The sequence below is a fragment of the Sebastes fasciatus genome, chromosome 17, assembly GCF_043250625.1.
Source record: "Sebastes fasciatus isolate fSebFas1 chromosome 17, fSebFas1.pri, whole genome shotgun sequence".
Lineage (NCBI taxonomy): Eukaryota > Metazoa > Chordata > Actinopteri > Perciformes > Sebastidae > Sebastes > Sebastes fasciatus.
In genome coordinates this window covers 6,322,309-6,347,664 of record NC_133811.1, presented here as the reverse complement: position 1 = coordinate 6,347,664, position 25,356 = coordinate 6,322,309, and the positions used below count along the sequence as shown (strand labels likewise).

The window sequence follows — 25,356 nt, the reverse complement described above, 5'->3', positions numbered from 1 at the left end:
TAATATTTACCTCTGACGAAACACCAGCATCGCTTTAAGAATCATACCATTTTGTTTGTTGACGAAGAAGTCAATTTATTTTCCAAAAAGGTAATCTAAAATGAGCTTGGATTCAGTCCCAGCAACAATCTTTTTCCCTGTTATCGAGCAGATCCTCATGGCGCAGAAAAGCCCTCGGTGTGCCCACAGGTGCGAGGCGATGAAATCATATCAATAAACTACAGTAAGCTCTGTAATCAAGACAGCTCGGATCACAGGTTGCTTATTGCTTCGGGGAGTAAACACCATAAGATCCAAATTGAAGCCTTCCCCAATTAGTTTTGCTCAGTTTTTAAAATTTTCCCCTCGCAGGCTCTTACAGACTATTATCATTCATGTATCGACATCGTTTGGCTTGGAGGAGATGAAGCATCTTGACAACTCGAGAGTGAAGCGGATTGATGGTGGGCTCGCAGTAAAAGAGACAGGCAGACCGAGCCTCTCATTAAACAGCTCCAGATGTGTGCCAGATGTCGGGGGGTCTCTCCCATAAAAAGAAAACCCCTCACCATAAAAAGAACCCCATGGCCGATGTGATCACAGTGGGTAACCGGTGTTGCTTGCAGCGGCTCGGGCACCTTTCCAAACTCCAGACAAACGGTAGATCATGTCGTAAACACGTTTCAGGCTATGTGTGGAATGTGCGGCAGCATGTATGCAAGAGGATTCTCCGAGCGCTACATGGGGAAAAGGTGGGGGCGGGTGGTGAGGAGACTCCTCGCAATGTGAACTATGGTTGAACTGTGGGAGGGAGTGCACTGAAAGGTTGGAAACAGTGGGGGTAAAAAAACTCCCAGCCCCTTCTTCAATCAGTCATACTGCCCCGACAACGGTCTAGTTTTTAAGACATGCATTGTCGATGACCAATAATCTTCCTTGTTCTCATCACATTCAGCCCTCGGTGAATGAAGGCACACCGCCTCTCGCCGACACTAGATGAAAAGCATATTGTATTTTTGTAAATGCTTGGAACCTGTTAAAATAGCTGTTAGGGTACACCAGGAGATGTAGTCCTCGCTCTCCTCCTCGTAGGTCTGAGACGATACACCTATCTCCTGATTTGATACTTGGGTGCCGATTTGATATCTATTGTGATTTTTACCATTTATTGCGATTTTTGTTAACTTTTTTAACACTAGACCATGGGAAAAAGTTGAATCATACACTTCTAGGGACTTTTACTTTGGAAAATATCTAAATTAATACAGAAAAAATGTTTGATTTTCAGCATGTATGTAGTCAGAGATGTTCTGAAGTCAAATATATCAGTCATAGTCATTCATCTTTTTCCAGCCACCCAAAAATCAAAGAATAAAGACATTTCCCTCACAAATTAGTGGTATTTTCTTTTAAATTAATAAGGGATATGTAATGTTTTATACTTCTGGTGAATATAATCCAATCAATCTTTTTTCCAATATGTATTTTATATATAGTTCCCTTTGTTAACACCTTATTTTGAAAACTGGATGTAGTCACACGTTTACTTCCGCTAACTTCGCCAAGTCCGTCTCTAGCTCTCCCGTCAGCTCCGTTCTCTTTATATATCCATGGTCAGCTCCATTGGAGCCGTTTGAATGCATTTAACATAAATGTCAGTATATGGGTGCTCTACAGTTGTAGCGTCAGCCCATTTGACCACGGAGATGAGTGTGACGGCTGGCCTGACCGCACGTTACCTCGATACGATAACGTTTCCTGTCCATGACAGAATTAGCATGCAGCTTTAGCAGTGATGTCTATAGCTCTGCTTTTCCTGGCAAAGGTTGGAAACAGTCGGGGTAAAAAAAAAAACTCCCAGCCCCTTCTTCAATCAGTCATACGGCCCCAACAATGGTCTAGTTTTCAGACATTTCAGGCATTGTCAATGACCAATAATCTTTTTTTTTGTTTTGTTCCTGGAGCCTTGTTCTCATCACATTCAGCCCTCGGTGAATAAAGACACGCCGCCTCTCGCCGACAGTAGATGAAAAGCATATTGTATTTTTTGTAAAGGCTTGGAACCTGTTAAAATAGCTGTTAGGGTACACCGTGAGATGTAGCCCCTCGCTCTCCTCCTCGCTCTCCTCCTCACCTCTCTTGGCGGAGCGGCTGGCGAGTTAGATCCATTCATTTGCCAGCCACTTGAGTGCACATTGATTTTCAATCCAGAGGGTTAGCACATGGTGTAATGAGAGAAGTCTGCATTATTCATACTTTGCCAGGGCTAGAAACCGCATGTGACCTAAATACCCTGCGATGGATTCTAAAATAACAACAGGGAAACACTGACAGACCGTCAGTCAGACAGCGACTTGAAATGAGCGAGGTAGACAAAGGAAGGGGTAGCGAAAGAGGAGGGGGGGAGAAAAAAAAATATGAATGTGTAGTTGTGCATTCGCCAAGTTTGGGAGCAAAACTGACAGCTGAGTCTCTTTTAAGATTGGTTGCTGTGCAGACATGTTGGATCCGTCTGCACAAAGACTGCACGTGCACAATGTATGTCCATGCATTTATATCGTGTAGCGTCTCTCAGGCCTGACTCACTGCTGCACAGATGGGTTTTATTACCAGGGAAGGAGGAGTAAGCTTGAATACTGTCTGACACCAGCTCATGCATCACTCTCTACGTGTGTCTGCTGCTTTAAAGGTGACATGCAGCAATTAATTTTTTTAACATATTACGTAAGATGTGATGGAAGATACAAAAGTGACCTCCAGTTAGTGATCATCTTAAAGAAAACAGCCTTCACTGTCAGACAAAAATGTTATTTGTCGAAGAAGCAATGGATGTGAATGGAATTATTTATCAATACTGAGTTCACTTTTTCAAAACTCTTCACACAGTTGACACAACGGAAGTCAATGTGGATTAAACTGTGTGTGGATCATTGCTGTTAAAGTTAATGTTATAATAATGCGTTAACGTAAATTTGCACAAAATTTTGGCGAGGAAAAACTGGTATAGCCATTTTCTAAAGGCGTCCCTTGACCTCTGACCTCAAGATATGTGAATGAAAATAGGTTTTATGGGTACCCACGAGTCTCCCCTTTACAGGCATGCCCACTTTATGATAATCACATGCAGTTTGGGGCAAGTCATAGTCAAGTCAGCACACTGACACACTGACAGCTGTTGCTGCCTGTTTGGCTGCAGTTTGCCATGTTATGTTTGATTTTTTTTTATGCTAAATGCAGTACCTGTGAGGGTTTCTGGATAATATATTGATTTCCAATAATAAATATATACATGTACATACATTTGCATAACAAGCATATTTGCCCGCTCCCATGTTGATAAGAGTATTAAATACTTAACGAATCTCCCTTTAAGGTACATTTTGAACAGATAAAAAATGTGTGATTACCTGTGATTTATTATGGACAATTATGCGATCAATCGCGATTAAAAAGGGGTATTCAAATGATGGGTCCCCAGTAAAGGCTGGATACGAGGGGTAGGTTTATCTGTACTACAATAATATTTCATATGATAAATTCAGCATAATGTCCATTTCCACAATATAAGTCCATCAGTGTGACAACAGTCACGTCATATTCACCACTCTGCTGTTCTGAGTTTCTTTTCTTTTTTCATTCACTGATTAATTCAAAATTGCTTCTTTGATGTTTTTTTCCATTGTGTCAAGCTATTGTTATTGAACTCAACACTTCCTGCAGATGCATTCACATTAAAACCTACCAAAAAGTTACTGACTTCCTCCTCTCTAACAGAAATACTGTTTATTTATTAACTATTTCCAGTTGCTTTGTCCACTTTTGTTGTTCTTTTTGGTCACTATTGAGCTACTGATAATGACACACTGTAAATAGTTTGAATGAAATCTGTCCACAGTGAGGTCTGTGGATTATACAAAGAGAATGGGACACTGTTGAAAGTCTGCTTTTTCCTCTTACATTATGTACACGACATCTTTCTATTAGGGATGCACCATGATATGTGCGCGCCATCGGTATCGGCGGATGAAGGCTTTAAAATGAAATATTGGATTTCCGCCGTTATACAGTAACAAGCCGATAAGATGACGTGTATACACATATGATGCAAACCGTTGACGAAGCAGGTGCAAGAACAAATATGTCTGTGGTGTGGAGTTGTTTTGCAACTTGTGAAATAGGTGACATTCACCCTGGTTGTTACATAAAAATATATATATGGCATGTTTTAAATGTAACCTAAGTTTTCTTATTTTAACCCAGTGAATGTGCACATTTTGAAAAGCATTGTATTTGATTTCAGCATCTGTCAGTGGACCATCATGGTAACAGTAAGCATAATAATTAAAATTTAATTATTCTATTGTTATTTATACTACTTATTTGCACCAACTAACCAAAGCAAATTCGTAGTTTATACCTCATACACCTGGCAATAAATAAAGATTCTGATTCTGATAATATGTTAATCATTGCAGGAGAGACTTGATATTCTCTGCAGTTAGATGGAAAAGAAATATGTGCATATATTGGTATTGGCATTGGCAATTGGCCAAAATGAGTTGGAAATTATCGGCATATCGGATATTGGCAAAAATCCAATATTGTTGTGCATCCCTACTTTCTATGACACCCATTTTTGAATGTTATCAGCCGATTGAATGTTCGTTATCAGCGGTTATCACTTCCATTCTAATGGTTCAGATGCGCCCAACTACCCCTGCCACTTTGTGAAAGTGAAAGTGAAACTTAGCATTGTGGACTTAGAATTGCTCTGCTGACAAAGACATGATTTGGAAAAGAATTAGCACTCTTAGAAGCTGATGTTCATACTGTAAATACAGCAATTACTCCTACTTCTATGAATTTTTTTAAAACTATACTCTTACACATATTTTTATATGTGAAATTATTGAACACTAATATTTAAAATGTACTGGTGATTTTTGTATGGTAATATTTTAACTTTTTGTATGTCTTTTGGGTGTGTTTTATATAGGCCATTATAGGTTGCTACCACACCCTCATATTTCTTCTGAATTGTATTTTAATGTCTTTTTATGTGTGTGAAACACAAACATAAACTACCTGGTTAGGTTTAGGAAACGATCGTGGTTTGGGTTAAAATAAGTACTACATAAGTAACTTAACAAAACGTACAGTAAAATAAGTTGACACATGTGACACAGACAACGGTCTGCAGGATGAAAGTCCTGTGTTTGTTTGACCAATCCACCTCCCCCAAGCGAACTTTGTTTCTCTTTATACTACGTCACCTGACTACCTCCTTTGCTCCAATCATAATTACCGCGGCCACTTAGAGGTCGGCGTTGTATTCTTGTATTCGTAGCGGTGATCAACCATGTGAATAGATGAAAACAGCCTCCTGAGCCTACTATTAGAGGCTGATAACCACCCGATAACGCCCATGTAGCTTTACTGCAAATTGACCTCAGAAACATTCATGCGCTACCTTCAAATACGCGCCTTCAGCTCACAGGACGCTTTCTCTGCTGGAGGCCGGATGCTGCCGGGTGGATTTCAGGGAGTGAGACAGACAGAAACATTTCCCGATGGCGATGGGGCAGGAAGCATCTCTGTATAAAATGAGGCGCGTGTCGACATTCCCCTGTCAGATGAAGGCTTTGATAATCTGTTGGGGTCTTGTGCAGGTAGGACACTGACAGGTTGGAAGAACCCCTCAAGGCCAGATGGGAGGAGAGTATGGGGAGGAGGGATAGGACAGATGGGGAGAGGCTGGTAGTGTGTGAATGACAGGATCTATTAACCAGCTCGCTGACATGCTTATGTGGTGCTTTTTTTGTACTGTTTTACAATCTGCTGATGGCGCCTGTGCTGGGTTGAGCTGGTTTTGATTTAGTTTAGCTGACTAATATTCTGGTTTTAAAGGTCCCATATTGTAAAAAGTGAGATTGGCATGTCTGTTATAGTATAAAGCAGGTTTAAGTGCTATATAAATACTGTGAAAGTATTGAAACGTTCAATATACGGAGAAATACGCACAGCCCGTATTCAGAAATCGTGCGTTTGAAACAAGCCGTTAGGATTTCTGTCCTTTTGTGATGTCACAAATATACAATATTTAGATCATTACACAGTGTTAAACGTAAACATTCTAAATGTGTCCCAGTTTATTTCCTGTTGCAGTGTATATGAATGTCATCAGCTGACAGGAAGTAAACATGGACAAAAATTGTTGCCTAGCATCGCAATTCCATTGCAGTTCCGTCGAAATGAGCTAAAACGGAGCGTTTCCAACAGAGGGTAAATACAAGTATATTCAGGCAGATAGTATGAGGAAAATAAAGTTATTTTTTAACATTACAGCATGTAAACATGTTCTAGTAGAAACACAAAATACAAGTATGAACCTGACAATGAGCATAATATGGGACCTTTAAACTGTTTTTACTGGAACACTATGAATAGCTTTGAGCCATAGACTGTATAAAAGAAGTGGATATAGTCACCGTGACGAAACCCATTGACGTCACTGCAGTTTTGAAGTTTGTAGTTCTAACTTTTAGTAAGATATCATTGTATAAGGATACGTTGCATAGTGTAGGAGGTTAGTGTTGAATATAGAGCCTGTTGTTGGAAAGAGGATGTTACAAAACAATATTTCTTGATTACAATTCTTCCTTTGTCTATATTTATTCCTTTTATCTCTCTCATACATACACATTCTCCCACACTCGTGCACCCCCTCAGTGATGTTGACTGGGTCGCTGGAGATCCCAGGAGGTTCGTGGTGTTTGCAGTTAGAGTTAATTTTCCTTTGTGAATCCCCCAGCGGAGGTAGAAGGCGGCAGGCACGGCGAACCGGACCGCTGACCCAACAACGGCAAGTGTTTGAGCGTGTCCCGCGGGGACGCTGCGACGGCCCACGTCGTTCGTGTGAATCCACAAATCCCATTCAACAGCGGCGCTCATTACCTCGTTGTTTGTTTCATCTGATGTCAGACGTGTTCAGACGGATCTGCATCAGACAGCCTCATATTCATTCTGTTGTCTCTAATGTTGTGAAGAATACAGTCTCTGCTTTAGTCTATTTCACACACCAAAGGATGATCAAGGAGAAGACGGCATCTGTACTCTTTTTATCTACTTTTTGTTGTTGTATTTTTTTATATTTATGGTTGCTGCATGTTTGATGTCTACTGTACACTCTGTCCTGCCCCAGTCAGCGAGGTCACATCGTATTAATGCATTGATATTCTCTTCATCTTGCTTTCAACTGCAGGAACTGACTTTGTGCAATGGTATTTTTAAACACAAAACAGTTTTGATGTGGTTCTGCTATAGGTATACTTATGAAGATACAATCAACTGTCCCTTTGATTGAAATCTGTGATCTTCCTCAGTGATTCCCAACGTCAGGGTTGGGAGGTGACAAGATGAATCAAAGAGGAGTGGAGTAGATGAATACTAGGGTAGGTGATCTGATGACCAGATAAGGTCAAATCAAGGAATCATTTCTCTTCTAATTTTGTTTTCTTGTGAAATATTGTACAGTTTTTCCTCTTCAGGCCTCTATAAGATAATCTACGACACAGTCTACGAGAAAATCACTCTTTGAAATGCTCACAACTTATATGTGACGAGGGGTTACAAGTGAACAAGGTTGGGAACTATGGTGTAACCAAATACTGTAATTTTACTGGCATTGAAATGATGGTGTGGTCCCTAATAAATGACAGACAGGGGATGGATGGGGTTTTATGGGGGAATTCACCTAATAGCTCACATTTCAACTTCAATATAATATATATTTCCACAGTACTACTTCAGTACGACAGAGTCATGTCACACTCTGCTGCTCTCAGTTTCTCTTTTTAAGTAGTATTCTTATTCACCAATAAAATTACATATTTGACCTTATGTCATTCAGTTTCATTCAGTGTGAAGCTACTCAATGAAACTCTACACTTCCTGTAGATGTTCCGCATTAAAATCCAACTAGACAACTGGAGGGCGATTCATTTTCATGTCATTTAGAAACATGTAACCCAATAAAACAATACACATTCCATACACTTTTCATAGTCCATAAAACACACTCAGATCTGCATATCTTATGACTGTAGAGTAGATTTATCCTTGTGACTGGGCTCAAACTGGTCATCTTGTCCTTTTGTGGTGCCAAACATAACACTAATTGTCTTTAATTTCCGACACGTCCAAAACTGACGCCAGATACGTAGAGCTTCACAGGCAGTATTTGATGAGTTGGCAGTGAGAATGTGTCGATGGATGAGATGATGATGAGGTGATAAAGAGATTTTCCAGTATGATTTAGAAATTCAACGCTTAATTTTTGGCTTGTGTCTAATTTAATAAATGAGGCAATTTCCCAACAGGAATAAAAACTCTGCTCAACAAAAACAACAAATATTGAAATTGACTCAGTGCATTGTGTCTATTTACACTTCAGAGTTCGGCAGCACACCTGAGCTCTTCCTCAGTGGGGGGAAGAATCCCCCCTGGGTGAACCTGCCTGCTGGTTTTCATGTCAGAGCAGATTTCTGAGGCGTTGAGAGGGAGGAAAGGGAACGAGAGGGAGGAAATATGTGGAGCTGAGAGTTGAAAACAGCAGAGCTCAGGCTTGAGCAACACAAACCAGACTGTGTCAAAGTCTTGATACAGTAGTGGGAGGCACTTAGTGAGGAAATAATCCAGCAGCTATCTGGATTACTCACTGCTGTCTGAGATGGTTATCATCATGTTCTGTCGCTTAAAGATTTTTTCAATGCTTCTCAACACACACCTCTGTGTTTTAGAGGAGAGTAGTGCTATTGAACAAAGATAAAAAGAAAATCAAAATTTTCAACGTTCAGAAAAAAATAAAAATAATTCATCTGTTATATAGCTACTGGCAGCTACGGGCGTGGCTTAGGTGTATGTGAGGCGAGACAGAGAGCCGACTGTTCGTTCTAAACGGGGTGTGCTGCTCTGAGGTTGCCAGTGCACACGTATAACTAAAATCATAATAACACACTTTTATACAAAAGTCTGTATTTAAACTATTTCAAAAGATATATTTTTTTGCTACTTAGTAAACCACATTCTGTTTAAACCTGGTATTTGTGCACAGTTGCAGATAAAGATCACATATAATACAAGTATTATTATACTATTTCTAGAATTTGTTTCCAGCGGTGGCTGCGTAGGAGGATTGTTTCCAACTCAAAACATTTCCAATAACTCCAGAGTGTTTGTAAAGTCCGAAAGTCAACATTTAGCATTTATTGGAAAAGTATAGATGTAATCATTTCCAAAATACACAATGTGTTTTTATCTGATGAAATATTCTGCTTCAATCCATATTTAGGGTTTATTATTTGATGGTTTTAGTTTTTTTTGTTGGAGGATTTGTACATTTTGGGTGATGACGTCAGAAAATAGGGGGGCCAGGGGTCTCAGCTTTTCTTAGATACAAGTAGCGGGGGGGCTTTGAGGAAAATAGATTGGGAACCACGGGCCTAGTTGACTGTCTTGGCTTGAAATCTTGTATATTGAGTCTGTGTAAGACTTCAGCTTAACACTGGAGCAATAGGTAGGGGGGAACCCCGATTGCCACAGAGTATTTCTTACACTCACACACACAAGACCGTAGTATCGATAAGCTCCGATGTTAACAGCTCTGCTATTCAAGAAATGAAGTACAGCCGGTATCAGCGGAGCGGCAGGAGTACTCACCGACTGGCGAGGGCGTGCTGCCGCTGCTGGACGGCTGCTGGATCTGCAGCCTCTGCGGCGAAGGCGGCGGCAGCTGCGGCAGCGAGCTGATGATCGACGGGAACAGGAAAGGATACACGCCGGGTGTGTAGCGCCTCATCTGGACCAGCGGGGGACTGCTGCAGGGCTGGGCGCGGCTGGCGGTCTTCATCACAGTGATGGGCGAAAGGTGCACCGAGCACTGAGCAAGCTGAGGCTTGGCGAGGCTGGGAGGCCATCGGGGTGAACCCTGGCTGCGGTTAGTGTGTCTGGAGCAGGTGTGGTACCACCTCAGCACTCCAGAGATGCATGGTGGTGGAGTTTAGGGTCAGTCGAGTCGACTCAGAGGCTCGATCCGCTAACACTGTAACACAGGCACACACATTAACTATGAGTTAGTTACATCTCTGCAGCTCTTCAACAATAGATAATGATTGAAACTGTACATACTCATGTATAAAAACACAGCCATTATCATAAGGAACCCATGGGGATATCACAAGGTATCCATCCATCCATCCATCTGCAACCGCTTATCCCGTTAGGGGTCGCGGGGGGGCTGGAGCCAATCCCAGCCGACATTGGGCGAAGGCGGTGTACACCCTGGACAGGTCGCCAGTCAGGACAGACTGGACAGACAACCATTCACACCTACGGGCAATTTAGAGTCAACAATTAACCTAACCTGCATGTCTTTGGACTGCGGGAGGAAACCGGAGTACCCGGAGAAAACCCACGCTAACACGGGGAGAACATGCAAACTCCACACAGAAGGGCCCCAAGCCAGATTTGAACCTGCAACCCTCTAGCTGTGAGGCGCCAGTGCTAACCACTGCACCACCGTGCAGCCCTATCACAAGGTATAACACTGTCAATTCGTATTTGTCTGTTGCTCTTTTCCTGTCGTCAGGGGAGTCCTCGAACGTGTCTATTCCAGATCGACCTCTCATTGGCTCGTTTGAAACATGACTGTTCATATGTTCTATCATTTCATTGTTCTATTACTGCTCTCACTGCCCTTAGATCATTTTTATAGTATCACACATCCCTTAGCCTACGAGACTCTATAGTTGATGTTGTACTTTGACGGACAGGGGAAATGCTACGGATGAGAATAGAGAACCGGTTCCTAGTTGTCCGATTCCTTGGCATCTCCTACCTCCATGAGTATCGATTCCTCTTCAGTAGAGCTATATTTTAACGTGGGGGGGGGAGTGGGGGGAGGGGGTCTATGGAGATTGACTTGCTTTTGGAGCCGGCCCAAAGTGGCCATTTGAGGAACAGTTGACTGTTTTTGTCACTTCCGCCTTGGCTTCATTTCTCCTCAGACAATCAAAACTTGAACCCACTCGTAAAAAAAAAAGAAAAACTGCTTCATAGCTCTAGTAGAGGTTTAAAACTCCACAGGGTATCTTTAAGGCAAATTAACAGTGGTCTCTAGCATGAAGTCCGCCAACCCATCCTTCACATCCTCTCTGTCCACCTTCTTATGTAACAGACAAGCTATGGCTGCTTTAAATGTATGCACCTTTTGATTATCTGATTGGTTGTGAGCTCACAACCAACTGCTTTCAACACCACTCATTTCTTTAACGCAGTCAGTTTTTCGGAGGTTGTAGCGGGCTCAGTTTTAAAGCTAGAGTGAAGATACTGGGCTCATATATAACTAGAAAACCTAAGGAATCCATTGGTACCAACCATGTCATACAAGCAGGCATGAAGAAGGTTAAATAACGCTCCAAAACCTTCGCTGAATTTTGGTGAGGAAATCATGACCATTTTCAAAGGGGTCCCTTGACCTCTGACCTCAAGATTTGTGAATGAAAATGGGTTCTATGGGTACCCACGAGTCTCCCCTTTACAGACATGCCCACTTTATGATAATCACATGCAGTTTGGGGCAAGTCATAGTCAAGTCAGCACACTGAGACACTGACAGCTGTTGTTGCCTGTTGGGCTGCAGTTTGCCATGTTATGATTTGAGCATATATTTTATGCTAAATGCAGTACCTGTGAGGGTTTCTGGACAATATCTGTTATTGTTTTGTGTTGTTAATTGATTTCCAATGATAAATATATACATACATTTGCATAAAGCAGCATATTTGTCCACTCCCATGTTGATAAGAGTATTAAATACTTGACAAATCTCCCTTTAAGGTACATTTTGAACAGATGAAAATTAAATTTCTTTTAAAACATGTCTTTCCTTATAGATAGCAAGGAAACAAAACTGGTTGCGTTTTTGACTGTGAACACGTACAAATACTTGACCTTGCTGCAAAGACAGACGACTTGTTGATAGAAAGAAACTTCAAACCTGTACACAGTGACACTATACGAGCTCAGTTCAGTAGCTGAAACTGATAACTCCCAGGTTTCAAGGATTTCCCAAGATCTTTCCAGCAGACACATTGTCCTCATAAATCAGCAGCAGTTCACCTCCGGCGTCCACCCAGACTCTCCTCACATCGAGGTAGCCGCTCGGGGGGGTGCCGATGAAGACGAGCGGGGTGGAGCTGAGGTGCGATCAGTCGTCACCGCTGAATTCTGTTTAACAGAGTTACAAACCGCTACGGCATAATGGTGCTCATAACGCTCTAATCTGCTGTCAGGGGGCCATTAAAGTGATCTGTAACCACACGTGGTAATTAACGACCACTAGATAGTGTCTTGCCGCTGTGCTGCATGCCACTGAGGAAGGTAGAGACGGAGGAGAGGTGAGAGGAGAAAGGACAGGGACGTGGTATTAAAGTATGATCTGGATCTGGGTGTGACTGGGACTGGGATGGGCCCACTCTGTAGACTCAGATCTCTGAAGGTTGCTTTCACACCTAACCTGTTTGATTTGGTTAAAACAAACTAGGTTCCATTAGTGCGGTTAGTTTGTATCGGTGTGAAAGCTGTCAATGGAACCCTAGTGCAGACCAAACAACTGAACCGAGACCGCCGCTTCCTGTGTGTATGGAGTCATGGAGGGTTTGGGGGTGGGGCGGATCGAGGAAACACAAGTTCTCCTCTCACTCACAGGAAACATCAGTCTTGAAAGTTTTGCCGTCAGTGTGGAAGAAAGGATCTGAAACAGGCCATTTAAACATCAAGAGGAGGTTATTATGAAAGATGATCTTCCTTCCTTTTCACGAGCTGTTTACACCTCACATTTACCACTTTACACAGTACACATAGTTCATGATACAGTGAGAATAATCAAGGGAACAGAATCCTTTAACTTCAAACCTCAAAGACCCTCGCGGATGTTTAGACTCGTCCTCATGTTAAACTCTAATAAAAAATATTTTCCTTCAGAGGTTTGCTGAATTGTTTAATGTAATCCTGTTCAGGATAGCCCTGACTATCACCATGTAAACCATCTAAAGTGTCCTATTTTACCATCTCACTCCAAACTAAATAGAAAAGTTAGCAGCCCTGTGCACCTGCACGGATTTGATAGTGTCGCGTTGCTGAATGACGTCGCATTTATTTGCAGCAGAAGTCAGGTTGGACTTCTTTGCTCACTTCACACATGAATGGCATGAACAGTGAGTTCAACGTTACTACCACTAAAAGAAATGATCGCCAAAACTATGACAATAACACCCTAGTTGTTATATACCGGAATTCCCCTTTAAACACATTTCTTCTGTTTGCAGTACAATTGCATAAATCCAGCTATTTAAGTTACTAGAAATAAAGCTTTTTGATCTCTTAAAGCAAGTATTACATTAAATTGTTAACATTGATTATATAAACTAAACTCATGTGATCAGATGTAGTGGAACAGTAAACAGAGATGACAGATCCATGTAAAGCTTTATTAGTCGTTCTGGATAAAAGCATCAATTAAAAGAGACCCTATGGGGGAAAAACACTCAGCGAGCTACGTTCGTATTGTGCATTTCCTGTACTCGTAGTGCAGTCATGCCAATGCTTTGTTGCTCTCAATAGGTAAACAGCCTCTCTAGTCTAAGAACACACTGTACCATAGTAATGAAATTACTCCTGATCGCTGCTGAATGTAGTGAGTGCCTTTTTTTCCAGAAATGAGCCATTTAGACATCATCTGTTCCTGGCTCAACCCCGTCCCCTTTAAATTACGTTCCCATACAACCATTCTCAATTAGGTTTCTAGGGAAATGTATTTTTTCCCGGATTACGGTTACAGTTTTAAACACGTGGTGAACGTTGTGAATTTAAAAAAAACAAACAAAACAATAACACAATAAAACTACTTGGTTAGGTTTAGTAAAAGATCATGGTTTGGCTTAGGATAGGTACTTTTGTTCGTTCATTGAACGTTAAAATAAATCAACATTGACTTTTTTTTCACACGGGACACGAACAGCCAGTCTCCCGGGTCAAAGTCCTGTGTTTGTTGGACCCAACCATGCCCCCGATCTCCTCCATACATGGGCTTCCGCGGACTATGATTAGAAATGTAAATTAATCACATTTTTTATCTGTTCAAAATGTACCTTAAAAGGGAGATTTGTCAAGTATTTAATACTCTTATAGACATGGGGGTGGGCAAATATGCTTGCTTCATGCAAATGTATGTATATATTTATTATTGGAAATCCAATAGAACCATTTTCATTCACATATCTTGAGTTTGGAGCGTTATTTAGCCTCCTTTGCAACAAGCTAATATGACATGGTTGGTACCGATGGATTCCTTAGGTTTTAAGACTTTAAAACTGAGCCCACTACAGCCTAAAAATTGCATGTTGCTTAATGCGTTAAAGAAATGAGTGGCATTAAAACGAATTTGCGTTAACACGTTATTATCGCTTTAACTTCGACTGTCCTAATGGGGAACATAACTTTTAGGAGACCAGGCTGTCTGGCTCATTCATAATTTTGTATTATTGTATTATTCCCTATAGTAGAATAAATGATTTGCCACACGTGTACTATTATCCAATTATTATCCAATTTACAGTGGAATTATCAAAGTCCTACTAATGCTTTTACTGTAAGTAACGGTCTGTATTCCTAGCTCAAGATTTAGACTTAATAAGAAAGCATTTGAACTTGATAACAACACCTGTGGAGTGGTGAACAGTGTCGCTCTCATGATTGACATGTTAAAGAGACTGGAGGAGGATGGTGTACTGAAGGAGGACTACTCAGAGAGGAGGGAAGAGGCACCTTCTGGGAATACCGTGTGAGATGTTTATACAGCAACACAACTTTCTACAGTGGTGTTATTCACACAGTGTGTCTTCTGCAGATGCATCTTTGGTCGCACGACTTCTGAACAATCTCCTTTAAGAAAACTTTCTTCCTTCATTGTGGTGAGAAACCAGAGGTAATGCAATGCAAGAATAATTCATGAGGCTTAATTTAGAAATGTTGCTCTGCTGCAGTGGCAGATAGAAACCTGATAGCAGCGCAGCCAGTGAACACGAGCTGAATAAAAATAGAAGACATTAAAAACAGCAAGTTAGTGCATGTAGAAATGACAATGTGATGGAGCCGCTCGCATGCGCTACTGCAGTACTGCAGCCTCAGCTTGGCTTGGACTCTCCGTGTAGCAGCAGGTACTAAAAAACAATACAGTTTATATATAGACACTAATGATATGATCAATATGATGACATGATGAATTGATTACATGTTTTCTATGTGAAGTATCGAGACTGAATGGAATTCGAGTCGTTCTAATGTGATAATATACATAAATGCATGAAAATAAATCTAAACATACAATATATTAATTTATAATATACTCATTTTATAATTTATTGTACACGGCTTTGTAGTTACCTTAATACTGTACCCTCATTGTCCACAGTTATGCTTTATACACTGTACGTAATTCCAGGCTGTTCATTAGAGATATCATATATTAGTGGTTAAGGGTATTATAATTTTGGTGTGATTATGTTGCAGAAAAAAACAGCCTTTTATTCTTTGCATCCTTTCTTTCTATATTTTACTTCTTTACATATGTACCATATGTAGTATTCTGAATATTATTAATGTCCGATTATGTTTGCGAGTGCTTTGAGCATGTGTCTCCCCCTAGTTTGAATTCGTATATTAAAAAATATAATAAAAATAAAAGTATACATAATAAAGCAGTGACTCTCAAAGCGGGGTCCGTGACACTGCAGGGGATCTGTGAAAAGTTTTCAGATTCATTCATTTAAATTATCAGGATATATTTTTATATTATTTACAAAAGGCTTCAAAGTCCAACAAATCATATTTTAATTATTAAATTTACAGTGTAATAGTTCATAGATTACGTTCTAATCTTACAACTCTTCTGAATCTGCAAATATGTTTAATATATGTCTATTATATTTCTAATATGTTTCTCTTGTGTTCTTTCACAAAAACCACTTAGTTAGGTTTAGGAAAAACATCATCGGTGGGGCTTTAAATAACTTTGTAAACTTAGTAAAATATGTATGGAAATAGCGTAACAGAAGTATGGAAAACACGTCACAAATATCACTAACGTAACTTCAAAATAACACAGCAACACTTTGGGACACGGACAGCAGTCTCCTGGTTGAAAGTCACGTTTGTTGGACCCATCCTCCTCCCCTCCCGTCCACCATAAGCAGTCTTTCTCAATTTACTTGATGTCAGCTCTGAGCGTAGTATATTTACGTGGATGTGTTTACATTGAAGTCAGTACAGACTACATGGCGTACAAATGACATGCCAAAAGCAAGAATAGCATTCTTATTGAATGCCAAATGACTTGCAAATTCATACGCCATGTAGTGCGACCGGGCTGGTTCAATACACATAAAAACAGAAAGGTAAAAATGTGTGGTTTCAGATGAAGTGACGTGCAGTTCATAACAATTTCTTGGCAAACAACGGTGACGGAGCTCCCTAAAGTCTTGTCGTCACAGTGAGGCTGCCAGGTTTGGTACCATCATGCCTGTACAGAGACCAAAACCAAAAAACTGTGCTTATCAAACGCATCTGGATCCCATGCTTTAGCTATGACACAGAAGTGTGTGGTTTTTCACAATATAGTTCCAGCACGAAACTCCCCCTTTGAGGAATACTTCACCCACAAAATGATCAAAATTCTCATTATACGTGTTACCTTGAATTCTTTAAGAAAACATTGTTTTTCTCTCATGCCTCCACAGTGAACGGAGAATCCAAAAACAAGACAAAAGTCTTGATGAATTGAAGTAAACGGAGGCCGCGTTTAACAACAGCAAAGCTATATCAAATTTACAAACTCTCACACAACTCCTGCAGTATAATCCAAGTCTCATTTTCTATGCTCACTAGTTCCCATGCACATGCATCTTGGCTAAAACCTTACTATTTAAAACACAAAGTCAAACCTGATGTTGCCTTACACATAAAAGAATGATCCCAGTCAATTCCACACAGTGAGACATACAGCTTATTAATTTAAGACTGGTATCGGATCGGTACTCGGTATCGGCCGATACCCAAAGCCCAGGTATCGCTATCGGTATCGGGACTGAAGAAGTCGTATCGGTGCCTCCGTACTTCAATTCATCCAGACTTTTCTCTGTTTTGAGATTCTCCGTTCACTGCGGAGGCATGAGAGAAAAACAAAGTTTTCTTCACAATTTCAAGGTAACGGTGACTAATTGATGTGCAAATGATCATTTTGTGGATGAATCATTCCTTTAATACCGCAAAATGTCATTTTTTACATTTCTGTTTGAGAACGGATCAAACAAAACTAGATAGAATGTGTTAATTAGTGAGCTTTAGAGGTGTCGGTAGGCGTAGTTTCGACCTCTACTGTCACTCGGAAGAAGTGAAGAGCAGCAAGTTCAGTGTTTTTTTTAAGCTAGGTGCATATTTTCCCCGTCTGCATCAGCCTTCTGAAACTCTCTACTGTACCTCGTATCCGTACAGTACATTGCGTTTATCTCCATTCCTTGTTTTTCTCTCGCCTTCGTCCTCTACTGCCTCCCTTGCCGCTCAGTTTATCAGCTCTCTCTCTCTCTCCTCCGTGATAGATGGCGGCTCCCCCGATGCCGACCCCTGGCATCTGGATCACAGCCATAATGACCGGGCCAAGTGGTGCTAACATGCCTCAGAGAAAGGTCAATAGACCCGAATGGCAATACAGGTATCGACAGTGTCATCCGTCAGAGGCTGTAGGGGCTCGACCACGGCATGACAACAATTGATTGTTCATCAGTCAGTCCGGGATCAATCGCAAAATCATTTCTGCATCATTTTCAGGTGCCGGGAAATCAAAGTGAGCAGCCTCTGCACCCTTAAGGGACGAGATATATACGACAGGCTCTCACCTAATCAGACAAACTGCACAAACACATTACCTTCATTATACATACAGGAGCTGTGAAGAGGTTTTTTTTTTCTCCCCTCCTCCATGTGCATTATTCATTATGCTCCATGAAGGGAGCTTCTTCAGTGGGGTAGACATGCGGGGGAGCTGGGTGTTTCATGTCGAGCATGGAGCTGCTCCAGCTGGGAGTCTTGGGACCCATTCGGAGGTGTTATGAAGACGCTACAACTCGTTTCATTAATTCACATGCACTCATGGTCACATACAGGCACAAAGACATGCACACATGAAACAGCTCACACACACACAAGCCCGCACTGCAGAAAATATCAGGAATGTTGTACATACTCATTATTTCGTACTGTACTGTAAGCCGTTTTCTTTGAAAAAAATCCCTTTACACACAGGTAGTTTTAGAGTTTTAAGGTTTGCTTGAAAGAAACAAAAGGTAAAGAGAAGTAGTACTACTCCTTCACAAAGAGGACGGGGTTATAGAGACAGAGATATATATCATTTGAAGCGTGGTGATTGGATGTTTCTTGCCAATATGCAACTTCTCCCTGTAAAGTTGTTTATGTACACAAGCACGTACCTTCTACTTTTGATCAAAGAACCAGACGTTTTCTAACACAGTTGTTAATGTAATTGGCAGAATTTCATGCCGATCCAAGCCGTAGAGGTGCTCCAACTGTGAGTCACGCACGTAGACTGTATAAAATATTGACATAGTCTCCGTGATGTCACCCACAGGTTCCTGAAGAGCCGTTGTGAAGCTCAAAGTGGGCGGCTCCAGCCGTCACCATCTTGGCAGTGACGACGCAGCCCTAATGGTGCCTTCAAATGGGGTCGTGTTTACCGTGTTCACGAGAAGAGTCAATATGAACGCCACCGTCTTGTGGTGTTCACGACATCGTAAATGGAAAGTTTCTGAAAGCTCAGAATTCACGACTTGCGATTTAGTCCTATACTGTTTTTCTTGGTAATTTTATAATATGTCTAATGAAAATGTTGACATTCCCAACGGCTTCATCTTTTTCCTCTGTCATTATGCCTTTGCATTTCCTGCATTATGTTACCCGCTTGTTGGCTAGCTTGCTAAATTGTTAGCCTCTGTGGCTTCTAGACGCCAACAGTAACGTTAATATCGCCGTTGCCTAGCAGCGGTGTTCTCGCGACTTGACCACTTGAACGCCAAGCACATTGCGTACACGACTTCCAAGGTTGTAAACACGAGCTCACGGGTTTCATTTGAAGGCACCATCTCTCCCGGCTAATGCAAAAATGAGCAAAGAGTTGGATCGTAGGTAGAGCTGAGACGGGGCCGGGTGACACCCACCTGTCACTCAAGGCGACCACGCCCTTAATTATGCCTAATTTTAAGCCATATATAATTTAACTCTTTACAAACTGACGTGGCCATGGGAGATCGTTTTTTGCATGATCCTGTTTAAATCAGTCTAAAATAAAAACTATAATAGCCAGAACGTTAATTCCTTTTGCAGCAGAAAGCTAATGCTTTTGCGTCATCAGGTTGTATGCTTGTGATGTCATACGTTACGTGCAGAATGTAACTTAACTATTAAAACGCCTTTGCTCTCGATCTGCTCATAACAGTGAGCAGATCTCAACAAAAAAAAATGTGCATAGTTCAAATAGCTTATGGACTGTTGAGAAATATTGTGTTCATGTTTCCACATTCAGAAATATTTTTGAATCAATGGTTTTGTTTTTATTTAGTAACATTTTATGGAAAAAAACGTCAGATTTTTTGTATTTGATTATGATACAATTTCAATACTTTCATCGATTATTGTTGTTTATTGACTGACATAACCTTTTTGTTTAGGTTGTACAGATTCTATGGATATGAAGCGTTTGAAGATGCTCCTAGAAATGACAATCACAATAAGCAAAAATACCAATGTAGGCACTGGAGGACCATTTCTATTGCAGAGTAAAGGGTTAAAAGGGTGAGTAATATAAAAATGCATCCCCTCCTACAGTTGTCATGAACAGGGAAATTAGCTATAGAAACCATTTTTTTTAACCAGGCTTTAAACATGTTTATTTCTGCTGTAAAGTTAACAAGGGGGTCTGTGGGGATTGACTGGGTTTTTACGTTACCTGAAGGCCACCGTAGTTCTCTGCCAAGCTTGTGAAAGTGCGCTAACATGAGCCACAGAGTGCTAAACCGTGGTACGGCCAGCCGCCGTCTGACTTCCGTTGCTCCTAAAGTAGTGTTATTATGGTATGGATGGCCTCTGAGCGAAGTGAACGGCGTTACCACGGTTTTGCCCTCGGCGGCTCACGTTACCGCAGTCTTGGAAAGGGAGGATTAAGTGGAGGGGTACTCAGCTGGTTGCAATCTGCAACCACACCACTAGATGCCACTAAATCCTACACACTGTCCCTTTAAAGCAAGTTTCAATTCAGCAAGCTCATTACCATAGCCTATGGAAATGAACAACAAACTAACCAGGTAGGATAAAGTTACGGTATGCTTTGGAAAAGCAGTAATATAAATAATGTGTAGTTAATGGGCTAAAACATATACCTGTACAGAATTGGTCGTATGGTCCTTTTAAAGTATGTACAGGGATATGTTTTGCAGTGAGCTCACATCCACAAATACAGACACCTGCACATGTCAGACAGGCTCAGAGAGGTGTCCAAGCTGAGACTGTTCCTCTGGGTGTTATTACCTCCACACAGAGGCACACTGGGAAAATGTCTGAAAGCTGCTTCTAATCATGCTCAGTGTGACTAACCAACCCTGGCCACCGCGTCCTCAGGACACACTCGTACAGACGTACGACTGTGATGATAACTTCTGAAGGATATACCGTTACAAGCAGCCATTTAGTCCTCTGTCACTGCCTGTGATGTGTGGACCTATCTACTCCAGCAGGTACAGTATGTATGTTGTAGTATAGGACGAAGGCTACAGCAAACCACAAACACTGCAAAGGACATTTGTTTCTGTGAGTGTTGTAAACACTATAAGAGCACAAGTAGAGTGGAGGCAAGAGAGGTTCTATTGGACGCATTAGGACACTGCATGCAGTATAATACTGTGACATTTAATATATAGTGACAAAAATATCCTAACTCAAGGTCCACTTACTGGTTTTTTATCTAGCTTATTCACAGGCTTCACTGGCAGCTGGAGTTTACAGAGTTGTTACAGAGATGACTCAGTTTTTTATCACATGATGTGGAATCATTTGAATTGTCTAATACAAGGGTTCTCAAACTTTTTGGGACCAGGGACCCCTGACAGGGAAGAAAAATTTCCAAGGACCCCCCTCATAATCGTAACACCAATTAAGCCTAATGCTTACTACCATCTGTACTCTTACATTCCATTGGAACTATTTGTATTCTAAAACTTTTCACCCTAAATGCTTCAGACCTGTTAGATAGTGATAAACTGAAACAATTTGATTCATGTTATCAACACTTTGTTTTGCCCTGATATTCTGGGCGCTATATAATCAGATGTCCTTTTAGCTTGGCCGGCTTTATGGCTTTGTTCGCCGGCACCTGAAAACACACAACGCATTTTGGTCTCCCGTCGGTGTTCTCAATAAAAACAAACTCGATATAACTATATTTTCTCAGTATAGCTAGCTTGGTCTTAGCGTCACTTGACGATGTGGACTGACTCAAATGTTTCTCCATGCTCGCCAGCTATTTATGAAACAACAACACTGAGGCTTCGTAATATGAACCAGGACGGCAAACTTTAGTACTCCATTCAACCTCGACAAAAGGCAGCGCTGACAAGATCCACTCCTTCTGGTTTCACCTTTCACAATAAAAGCCCTAGACATATAATATTTGCAGGCGAGTTTTTTTGCATTTTTGTCGTGTTTATTCGTCACACCCCCCGTCAGAGCTGGTTAATGTGGCCCGGGAAAGGGAAGTTTGGGGTCCCCTGCTGGAGCTGTTGCCCCCGCGACCCGACACCGGATAAGCAGTTGAAGATGGATGGATGGATGGATGGATGTACCAAAGTGAAGCTGCCGTTTCAACCTCAAATTGAAATACTTGCAAAGTACTTGTGAGCCTCACAATTGCTTATGAGCACCAAAAGAAAGGCTAAAATACGTACTAAATTGCATATGAATGGTAAATGGACTTGCATTTATATAGCGCTTTTCTAGTCTTCCTACCACTCAAAGCACTTTACACTACATGTCAGCATTCACCCGTTCACACACACAGTCATACACTGATGACCACGACCTTCCGATTGGTGGACGACCTGCTCTACCCTCTGAGCCACAGCCGCCCCTACCACAATGTAAACTCATCCACATAAATATGCTACGTCCAGAGCTACTGATGTAGAATAAAACGCTAGAAAACCTGCTTATGGCGGGCAGGAGGGGAGGTTGATGGGTCCAACAAACACAGGGCTTTCAACCAGGAGACCAATGTTCGTGTCCCAAAGTGTTGTTGAGTTATTTTGAAATTATATGAGTGACATTTGTGATGTCTTCTTCGTACTTATGCTACGTTGTTTCCGTAAGTATTTTACTTAATTTACGTACTTATTTTAGCCACGATGTTGTTCCTAAACCTAACTAAGTGGTTTTATTGCCTAAACTGCCGCTGTTTCCATAGTTTTGTTGCGTGGTGTAAAAATGACAAAAAGGGGCTTAGAAAAAGCTAAAATGTGTTTTCATGACACGTAGACTGTCCCTGTATTGTCGTGCTATTTAAACGCCTTCCAAGGAGATCGGGTTGTGTGGTACAGTAACACATAGTTTAATGTTTTTTTGGATTTACATGAACATAAAACTGAATCATGTCTACTTTGCCAGACATATTAAATACACTACAGAATCCAGTACACCACATTATGGACTAAGAAAGAAGAGCTCATCTGAAACTGCCTCCAAATGTGGATTACAGCTTTTAGCAATCCCCTTCCATACAGCCTGTCAGCCTTATCACTGCTGGGGCTTCGACACAGAGCGGAGGCGTGTATTCAAGAAGTTACACTGACTGCTAATCATGACACACATTTAACGCTTAAGAAAACATGCTTAATGTAATGTGTGATTTTATCATCAGCGTCAACATAACTGGAAAAATGTGCTCTTTGTTCAGCGACTAGCAGCTGACGGACAAACAGTGCTTCCGTCAGGACTCTGACGTCTAATACGCCGAGCATTATATTTCTCATTTCATCAGGGCCAGAGGACGGGGTCATTACATAATGGTGTAATTAGCGGGGTTTGGTATGGAAACAGGCTCAGGAAAGCACAGTGCCTGATAAGATGCCAATAAAGAGGGGAGGCGCAGCATGTTAACACCAGCTCTGAGGGACATAAGCCCCCTTTTAGATTTGAAGAGAAACACTTAAAGACAGCCATCACAGCTACATCCTCTGCTGTTTTCATAAACTCGCAGCCACCCCGAGCTGTCCGTCCCCTCGCTGAGCCTGGAGCCGAGCCAGGCACAATATTGTTTCATTTCTCACCGAGGCTCCAGAGGAAAAGAGGCCTTTTCTCCTCCTGCCTCACACATCTACAGACTCAGCTCTTTATCTCAGCTTTATGCACTTGCAAGCAAGGCCTAACAGCGAAAAACTTATTTCAGGTCCATGTTGGGCTTTGCATGCCTGTTTTTTTTTTTCTGTCATCGCCGGGTACAAGTATAGGAGAGCCACGTTCACACCCCGAGGCAGTCAACCAGCTCCGCTCATCACCTTGTTTGTACGAGCGGTGCTGGCAACAGTGGCCGGGCTCTGTCTTTTGTTTCCTGTTCCCCCCTCAGCATCCTGTTGTCTGCTTTGTATGGAATAGCCTTGTCCTCAATAGCGCTGTTGTCCTGATTAAGCTCTATCCGTCCAATTAGCTCTGCCTGCTCATGAGCTCCAGCGAAACTTTCTCAAGTCTGAGAAACTGTTTCGGTAACACTTTGCTTGAGTGAGCATGGTGATGCATTACAAGCAGATTATAGATCCAGCTGAAGCAGTGATAAACCTGTGGACAGAATTACTGGAGGTAATTCTGGAGGTAATCTGTGAAAATGTATGACGTACCCACGGGACATTCTGCCCCCAAAACTACGAGGCAACATTTAAAGTTTATTTATATAGGACCGGGTGGCAACCTCTGGGAAAACTGAAGCCAATGTAGAAGCAGGGGGCGACTCCTCTGGTTGTATAGAAGTCTATGAGAAAATGAGCCTACTTCTCACTTGAGTTTTTACTTCAGTAAACATTGTAAACATGAGTTTATGGTCTCAGTCGCTAGTTTCAAGTCTTCTTCAATACAGCATGATGTTCATTTAGTAAATTATGCTACCAGTTAGAGTCAAACAGACCATAAAGCAGGGGATGCTTTAGGGCGTGGCTACCTTGTGATTGACAGGTCGCTACCACGGCGTTGCCCGGTCTGATAGTTGTCCGTGTTTTTGTCTGACAACTTTAACCCCTTCACAGTGTGTTTTCAGTTCATGAAAGTTAATTATAACCAACTGGTTATAATGATTATTTTGGCCTAAAATGCCGAGCTCGAGGCTTCAAAACTGTGGTACACAAACCAGTGGGGTGACGTCACCCCACTGACTGTCCATTTATACAGTCTATGATAGGGACAAGTATGTAGCACACACACCACAGCATTTATAGCCCGTCCCCAGATGGAGCTTTAAAACACATAGAGCTCAACAATAAATACACAAGAGACACTAAACAAAACTCAACAATAGGTACGTACATTAAAAACTAGGGCTGTCAAAGTTATCGCGATAAAAACGCGTTAAAGCAAATTCGTTTAATTGCAACTAATTTCTTTAACACATTACTTCAACAACTTGTGATTTTTAGGTTGTAGCAGGCTCAGTTTAAAAGCTAGAGGGAAGATACTGGAAACTAGAAAACCGAAGGAATCCATTGGTACCAACCAGATCATACTAACTCGTCGTGAAGGAGGCTAAATAACGCTCTAAAATTGTGCTAAATTTTGGAGAGGAAATACTGGCTAGGCAATTTTGTATGCTAAATGCAGTACCTGTAAGGGTTTCTGGACAATATTTGTCATTGTTTTGTGTTGTTAATTGATTTCCAATAATAAATATATACATACATTTGCATAAAGCAATATATTTGTCCACTCCCATGTTGATAAGAGTATTAAATACTTGACAAATCAAATTTATGATTAATTGTGATTAACTACAGACACTCATGCGATTAATCGCGTTTCATTATTTTAATCGATTGACAGCCCTAATAAAAATGATTCTCATCCCTTTTCTCCATATTTTTCTCTACATAAACAAAACCAAAACATTAGCTCTTACTTTTTTCTTCAGTTAATCCCCAGCAGGATCTACACATGATTGCACAAACG

At 41.3% G+C, this 25,356-nt stretch overlaps 1 protein-coding gene across 1 annotated transcript in view; it reads right to left on the bottom strand.

The window, feature by feature from the left end:
* The window catches only part of LOC141754814 (retinoic acid receptor beta-like), a 204,000-nt gene that overhangs the window by 125,764 nt on the left and 52,880 nt on the right, over positions 1 to 25,356 (bottom strand). The window contains exon 2 of the mRNA XM_074614149.1: positions 9,697 to 10,078. Within this exon, the coding sequence (XP_074470250.1) occupies positions 9,697 to 9,886 (190 nt within the window). The 5' untranslated portion in view covers positions 9,887 to 10,078. The remainder of the gene's footprint in view (positions 1 to 9,696; positions 10,079 to 25,356) is intronic.